The following is an 8,705-nucleotide window of genomic DNA, read 5'->3' as shown; positions in this document are numbered from 1 at the left end:
CCCCTCCCCACGACTGCTTGTAAAAAAATGGCCATTTAGATTGAGGTGCTTTATTACCCCATTTATGAGACTAAACATTTCTATTGTTTCGTATTTTGGTGCAACATAGATTTTAACTAGGGAAAATGCTATTGAGATCATATTTTTGTATGCATTGGTGTACTATCTGACGTGGTAAGTAATGTATATATGCCACGTCAATTAATAAACCTATTTAATTGAATGTTATATAATTATATACCATCACTTGCCATATGAAATGGTAAACTAATCTAGTTTAAAAATATAATCTCTAGCATTATTCTTTAACTAAAACATCAACTATCATTAGGTTCAATACACAAAATATTAGGTTTAAGGCACAAAATAATCATTTTGGGAGAAAGAAATTTCCTACCATATAGCATTTTGAAATCCCCAAATTCAATTACACGAAAATAAATTAATTGCGTTTTGGAGGGGTTTTGGCTCCTTGACGTGGCAAAAGAGAACAGGAGGAAGTACTCTAAACAAAGCACCGATATGAAAACATAACTAAATCTCTTATTATCTCAGAACTTTTTAAACACACAATAGCCATAAATAAGCATACCTATCAATGATATGATCATAATCTTTATATATTGTGGCCAATAATTGTGTGACAATGCATACGGATTGTTCAAGTTCAACAGTACAACTCTAAAACTAAATAATAGATGACAATCTAGGGCAGGGGTGTGGCATGGTTTCACATGTTCTTGCCAAACAAATTTCGTTTTTTAATCTGATTAAACTACACTGTATTAATATTTTAAAAGACCAAAGATAACTCCCAAATGGTCTGGAGAAGTTCAATTAGGTCTTTTAATCAATGCATGTTAGGCTTGTTTGTTGCCCCATAAGAATCAATTAATCAAGAAACAAAAGAAAGATTCTCAGAGCATAAGTGGTTTTGCACACACACGACACCCAGACGCCCACAGAAAGAGAGACATAATAAAAAGATGTCGATTTCTGGTTTCTAGGGCTTGCTTCTTTAGAGATTGAAAATATAATATTAATCTAATAAAACCCTTGAAAGGTGACTTTTTAAGCAGATCAGATACTCGTAAAACCGAAGGGGGTTTGCCCAACATCAGCCTTACCATACCAGATATGCAAAGAAATTGACTAATTTAAAGACTTGTTTGTCCAGGTGGATTAGAAATACAAAAGACTATAGAGTTCCAAATCTCCAAATTTCCAATTTTTATTGCCTAGAGATTTGTCTTTTGGCTGGCATCACCAACAGCAATGATAATCTAGGCTGTCTTTATATGCCTAATTATACATCTAATAAGATTATCTTTAAACTAATACCTAATCAGATTTGACTGCATTTAGGCTCGTGAACTTTCCACTTCTATAATTACCAGTCATTCATGAATCATCCAGAATAATTTCTTTGCATAAATATATATAATAGAGAGAGAGAGAGAGAGACTAACAGCAATACTGCCAATACATAAAGCCAAAATGGAATTGAAATCACATTTGATATGTGGGGGTTAATATTAATTATATGAATATAGTCACTCACTAGAGAGGCAAATTGGGGTTTAATTTGATTGATAATGGGAGACATCCACTTAAAATTTTGCATTAAAATTTTGGATATTATATTATAAACGAAAAGAGAGTTAAATGATTCAGAAAAATTAACTAAAACGATCATAAATTAATTCCATCAAAATCAATATTGATAAGAATCTACGAACACTTGAAAAACCAATCTTTCAAATTTTAAATTTGAAAAATGATTATTTTAATAAGCAGAAACAAATAACTGATATAGAAATCTACTATTAATTCATTGACGATCTGATATTGTGCTTCAAGTACAATAATGCATCATATATATCTGCTACTAGCCTCCTACCTACTTAGCTTGTAATTACATTGGCACGCACTACTGATGATTTCCGATCCCATTTTACCCTAGAGACTAGACATCTAGAAATTTCTGATCACCAAAAAGGGCAAGCTCCAAACCCCAAAAGTATGCATTTCCCTTTCTTTTTCGGACACAGAAAAAAGCACTTTCAATATTTCAAGAACATATTACAAAAGATTTCATTAGACAATTTCCTTTTTTGTGCACAAAAAGGGAACAATCTAACTAGCTAGAATATTATATTTATCGATATAGATATATAGAATAATATAAGAAAAAGAGGAATATTATACCCCAAATGACTGCTGCTGCATTTTTGATTAATTTTACTTTAATTTCTTCCCTCCGGACTAACTTGTAGTTGTAGAAGCAGAACTTGTGATCATGGCCGTACTCATGCTTGACTTTGGATTGTTATTGTTGGGCCTCTTCCTCTTCTTCTCATAACTAACCCCTCTTGCCTTTGCCTGGAAATCACGAACTTCACGCAAGTAGAGCCTCACAACTCTGGCTCCAAAGGGATTGCCCTCAGGCTTCCCCCCGTGCTCATCATAGGCAGCTCGAAGGCGGCCAATGAGGGCGTCCAGGCTGCCCCACGCCTGCCTCAGCGGACAGGGGCATGGAGCAGGTGGGTTTGGGAGGCCAAAGAACGGGCAGTTGTGGATGTGGATCTTGGTTTTGCCGAACTGGTCGAGGTACCGGAGGAACTCCAGTACGTGGGCTCCGCTGCACATCGGGAGCGACAGAGGCGGCCTGTGGTTCCGGAGGTACTGGCAGAAGGTGTTCCAGTCCCGCCGCTTTTGGTTTTCATAGCGACTGGGAGTGGTGGGAGGAGTGGTGGGGGTTGTGGATATTGCTGAGGACGGTGGTGGAGAGATCATGGCCCTGGTATTGGTGATAATAGGGGTTTCAAGGGTGATGCTGGGGTTGTTGGAAATAGGGTTTGAAACTAAATCCATTGGTGAATGAAAGGTGAGATTTGTAGGGTTTCTCTCTGGATCTTGATCTTTCTCACTCTAGGGTTTCTCTCTCTCTCTCTTTAGTATTGTCTAGCTAGCTCCTCGTGAATGAGGTTATGGGTGAGAGTAATGGTAGGTAGTGCTTCTAGAGAGAGAAAGAGGTTTTGCTGTTTGGATGATTAGAGAGAGAGTGACTTCAGCTGAGGTATGAAATTAGTGCAAATGAGGAAGATATTAACATACCCAAAAGAAAAAATGCTAGATTTTGCTTGGATTCCTTAAATATAATTTGTCAGATGGAGAGAGATGGGAAATAATCTTGGAATAAAAGATGGGTAGGCGAGATGTTTGGAACTTAATTAAACTTAGATTTTGGGGATCAATAGAGAAGAATCTACTTCATCATGACTACTATCTTTTTGGGGAAAACTTAGTTTGAATAACAGTCAGAGTACTGCTGCAAGAAGATGAATGATTTCAACAAGGAACAACTTCAGAGATCGTCACCTCTCTTAATTTCCATAAAATGTTTTGCGAGAAAGCTAAAAACCACCTGAGAGTACTCACCCATTAACGGAGTTAGAGAGAGAGAGAGAGAGAGAGAGAGAGAGATTTGAAGTACTAACCAAGATTTCAAGATCTCAAGACTTGAAGAGTGATGAATGATGAAGTGAATTAATTAAGGGAAGAGAGGAGAGGGGTTGCAGAGTCTGTGTTCTTGAGGAATAAGAGTTGAAATAAAGTTAGCAGGAACAAGTAAAGTTAACAGCAAGTGTTTTGCCTTAATAGGACAAGTTAGGCAGCGGGCAGTACCTTGATGGTGACCATTGGCTTACGGACATTTATACGAACACCAACACTCCCTCTCTTAAGCGCGTACATGCAATCACACAACCATCCCACTAATTTTTTTTATTTAAATCAACATGGTCATGAGAATTCACTTCAGATTCTCTTTACGAGGATTTTGAAAAATTTTAAATCGTGTTCATTTATTATACGTCGTGCTATCAGAAATTATTTTAAATATATTTTTATTTAAAATTAAATATAAATAGTTCATACGAAAATTAATCGAACGATATGAATGAACATAATTTAAGAATCCCTATAATCCTCACAAAATGAATCTAGAGAGGATCCTCATTCGGACTAATGAACGTTGCTTTTCTGTTTGTACGGATTGAATGAGGAAATGCATTTGATAGGAAAGTTACCTAGCTACAGATTGATCAGTAATGGACCACATATAATATATGCAGGAAACTTCTAAGCAATTACATTTTTACAATCTCAAGTTAATTAAAACAGTGTCTTTTTCTTTTGCACAAGTTTGAAATTGAATAACCCTTTTCATAATGTAATTATGTTATTTTTTATCGCTAGAATTGAAGGGAGAAAAAACCTTCCCAAGTATGGTGCATTACAATTACTATTATTAGGTTTAGTAAGTTCTAAAATGGAGATTGTTGTTATTTCAATCAAGTGTTTTATTTTCTCACTCACTTTTTAAATAAAATTTTAATTAAAAGTTTACTCGTTTGTAAAATAACCAATAAAGACTTTAAAAGATATATAATATAATAATAACAGGTTGGACGCGAAAATGTAATAGGTCTCCTAGACTTGCAATGGTTGTGAAAGGAATTGACAATATGTAAGCTGAATTTGCAAAAAAAGAAGGATGAGGATATAAGGATATCTGGAACGAAAAAGTACGAATGTCATGTCAAATTAAAGGGTAAGAAGCTAGCAACTGATGATGATTGAATATTGATGGTAATTATTGGAGTGCATAATCACACAGCAACAGAGTATTTGAAAGGTCATTCATTTGCTGATTGATTATCGTCAGATGAGACTTCGTTATTCAGAAAATAGCATTTCAACTTTTTTGGAATACAGATATTAGAAGTTATTTTAGGAATAATAGTGGATGAGAAAATAATCATTTCAATTTTTAACTTTTATAATGGATGAAATTATAATGTGAGTAAAAAAAATAGAACATTGGAGATGGATCTAGCAGCTTTCTTAGATCAAATGTGCGAAGTTCAACTGAATTTATTTTTCCTTGCCATCTAACTTTTTCAATGATTTATCCACATTGAAGACAAAAAAATAAATAAAAATTAAAGCTTCCATTGAGGTAATTCTTAGCCTTAAATCTTTTTCATCCAAAGGTAATCATAATTAATCTTACGCAAAAGGGCAAAGTGGCAAAAAGTTGTCAAGAAAATTGTGGCACTGGAAAAGATGGAGAGCAAGTGCTGCATACAAATTCCCGCACTGTAATCAAACGATCAAGAAAGCAACAAATCAACGAGGAACCTTCATAGCAAATTCTCCATAGAGTCTCATCCAAAATCTCGTGGTTCATGTCCCTTTAGAATTGACTCTTTAACCGTCGCATGCATGCAAATTAGCAGAAAGCAACGAATGCTTATGCTTTTAGCAAGCAAACAACCAAAATTGTTTTGTTAATTCTTTTCTAGCCCATAATGCGTGTCGAGATTAGTATGCTTTAAGACTTGTTTGGAACTGGTTTTAAAATGATTGGTGCTTCTTGCATTAAGTACCCAGTGCACAGTGCACAAGGCTCCCGCTTTACGCAGGGTCTGGGAGAGGTGCTTCTTGCATGAAGCAATAAAATGTTTTTCTAAAATTCACTTGCCATTTTACTAAAGTTTGAGTTTCAAGAATATTTTCATCAAAAACACTTTTAGCTATTTTAAAAATACTTCCAAACAAACTCGCTAACATGTCTAAAGCAACAATATAGCTAGTTCATTACTTTCTTTTCTTTAGGGTAATAATTATTCCATGGCATTTATGGCTTGAAGCTTGCTTCTTGACAATAGGCTTGTTTTTCTTTACTACGGTACTTAATTAGTGATGTTATATACTGATTACAAATTTACAGTGACAGTTTTCTACCAGTAATTGCATCATATACAAGTTGGTGGTAACACGAAAAACCTGGGAAGAGATAGATAGACGAGCAAGACAGTGGGCTACACCGTTGGTTTGGCGGCGAACGTAGGTGCATGTATAAGACTTCAGAAAAGATGTGACGAGTAGGTTCCCACGGACTGGAATTGAAAGAGACGCAACTTGAAGAACATGGCAAAGAGCTTGAGTTGAAACAAAAGCAATCTGGTTTAAGGGTTCAATAACACAAAAAAAAAACATTTGGATTCACAAGAGAAGTTACAATACTGTTTCCATGGACTTCAAATGAAAGGATGGCAACTTCAAGAACGGGCCAAAGAGCTCGAGTTGAAACGAAAACAATTTTGATTCAATGGTTCAAGAAAGCCGGAAGCATTTGATTTCGCAACAGAAGTTGTTACATGAATGCTCCCAAGGACTTGAAGTGAAACAGAGGCAACTTAAAGAACAGGTCAAAGAGTATTAGTCAAATCAAAATGTTTTTGTTTCGATAATGCAACAACACCAACGACATTTGGATTCCAAAATGAAAATGGTTGCAAGAACATTCCCATGGACTCCAAATCAAAGGGAGGCAATTTGAAGAACACTGCAATTATTTTTGTTTATGTTATATATGCTTCTCTATCACTATCAGTGAGGACTGTGGAGTCTATTGTTTTTAAGAAAAACTAATGAAAATGGCTTGAAAACTTTGAGTTTTAATGATAAGGACAAAATAAAGGGTAAAGTGAATAGTACCAGGATTGACTTTTTTTAGTGTAAAAATGTAGTTTTTCGTTAAAGTGAACAGTACCGGAAGCTTTTCGTTAAAGTTCCCTTGTTTTTATGATTTGAGTGTCTGTTGTGTGATATTTCAAGGAGGTTCGAGGACCAATGAGATTTGGATAAACACATGAAGGTGCACAAAGGAAAAGGGAAAAAAATTCAAAGGAAAAAATGTTTGCAAGAGTAGACAATTAGGGTATGTAATTGTCATATAATCTGATCGTTTTTATTGTCTTTTTAATGTATAATTTCTATTTTAATTGAGGAACAATATGGTAGTGGTATCAATTTTTTCTTAACATACATGCCTTCTTGTTTCTTCTTCTTATTTTTTCTCCCTTACCTTAAATATTAGGACAACATAAAAGCAATTTATCCTAAAATCATAAATGAAAGCACTTCAATTTATTATCGCTCCTTCACTCCTTGTTGCCCCAAACTTCGGTGTTCAAATCCAATTCCAATGTGAACCACGAGCTAGTAGTTCAGTGGTAAATGAAGGATTACAAGATTTTCTTAAAACTAAAAAACTGGAGGTCTCGGGTTCGAAACCCGCTGCTGGTGTGGAAGCCAGACTTGTGGCCAGGGGAGGCTGAAATGCCTATGTGAGTCTTCCCGGCCCCCGTAAATGGTGGATAACCGTGACTTGCTACCATTTGTCTTCCTTTAAAAAAAAAAAAAATCCACTTCCAACTTGTAGAAACATGTAACCCTTGGATAAGATCCACTTATGAAATGTGTTGCACTTCTTGTGCACCTTAGTGACTTGAAAGCCGGAGATAGAGTAAAGATGACTGTGATCAATGGTGAGTTGATAGATGAATGGGTGGTTGGGAGTGACGCCTAAGAGGAGAAAGGAAACGGAGATGGTCGAGAAGGACTGAGTCAAAGATGCGTGCCTCCAAGTCATGACGACACTGGAAAGGGACGCTGGAAAGGTTCAAGAGGGAGGAGTGTGGTGGTGGGTGGTGATGTCGGAGAAAGCTTCGAAGGTCCAGAGTCTAAGGTACTAAGGTCATCTCCAACCGATCCTGCCAGAGGGTCAAAACTAGCCCGAAATGGTATGAAAACCATCTCTAACCGAGGGCTAGACCAAAGGGCACGTGGGCCCCATGTGGGCCAAAAATACCAAATCAGGCCAACCGATTGGCCCAATCCATCCAGCCAGCCAGCCCCGGGCCGGCCCAATGTTTGAACTGCAACAGCTAGCTAACGTCAGCGTGACGCTAGGTAGCCGTTGGATTTGATTTGATTTTTTTTGGACAAATTTAAAAAAAAAAAAAAAAAATTATTTTATTTTCTTATAACTACCTAAGCCATTAAATAACCTCAATCTTAAACAACATTAAACAATATTAAACAAAATGAAACTTAAACAACATTAAAAAAACATTTAACAATATAAAACTTAAACGCCTACTCCATACTTCTTTTGGCCCAAAGATGTGCAACAAGATCCTATTATGGGTACTTCATATCTTGAATATATAAACAAGTGAGAAATAATGTAATATAACAATTGTTATCCAACATAGACAACACAAATGTATAAGCATCCGGACAATGAAGAACATCATTAAGCTTGAAAGAAATATTATTATGGGAGAGAGTGGAGGAGCCAATACGGTTAATGGGAAAACCCGTACTGCCAACAACACCACTGACAAAATCACCACCACGATAGTCATAGGACTGAGATAAAATATTGAGATCATTGGTGATATGCGAGTTGGCCCCGAAATCAATGAGCCAAGGCTAGGAGCGTTGAGCAGTCAAGGCATTGAGACGGGAAAAAGAAAGGCGACCTTTGTTGGTACCACACATATTGAGCCTCAAACCTTGACACATTGGGCCTCATTAGCCAGCCCATAATTATGTAAAAGGAGAAGCCCCTTATTCTATAAAAAGGGACTCCTCCCCCCTCACAAATCGGACTCTGTGAACCCAACAGAGGGCAATACCCTCACAAACACAACAACACTCTCGTCCTCAGGGGGACTCCCCTTGAACTTGTAATCCATACATACAGTTACAGAGAAACAATATCAACATCAGTGTGGATGTAGCCCAAATATTAGGGTGAACCACGATGCATCTTGTGTTCTTTACTT

At 36.5% G+C, this 8,705-nt stretch overlaps 1 protein-coding gene across 1 annotated transcript; it reads right to left on the bottom strand.

Annotated features, from left to right (window-relative positions):
• Positions 1–1,808: 1,808 nt before the first annotated feature.
• LOC103434205 (protein LIGHT-DEPENDENT SHORT HYPOCOTYLS 1-like) lies at positions 1,809–3,684 on the bottom strand. Its single transcript, XM_008372517.4, has one exon. The coding sequence runs from the start codon at positions 2,872–2,874 to the stop codon at positions 2,266–2,268; it is 609 nt and encodes a 202-aa protein (XP_008370739.2). The 5' UTR covers positions 2,875–3,684; the 3' UTR covers positions 1,809–2,265.
• Positions 3,685–8,705: the final 5,021 nt, after the last annotated feature.

This window comes from Malus domestica, chromosome 04 (assembly GCF_042453785.1).
Source record: "Malus domestica chromosome 04, GDT2T_hap1".
NCBI classification, from domain to species: domain Eukaryota; kingdom Viridiplantae; phylum Streptophyta; class Magnoliopsida; order Rosales; family Rosaceae; genus Malus; species Malus domestica.
The sequence above is the reverse complement of the archived record's forward strand: the minus strand, read 5'-3'. Positions and strand labels throughout refer to the sequence as shown.

Bases quoted from the DNA above. Each gene is read 5' to 3' on its own strand.
- LOC103434205 (XM_008372517.4), bottom strand. From the start codon at position 2,874: ATGGATTTAGTTTCAAACCCTATTTCCAACAACCCCAGCATCACCCTT.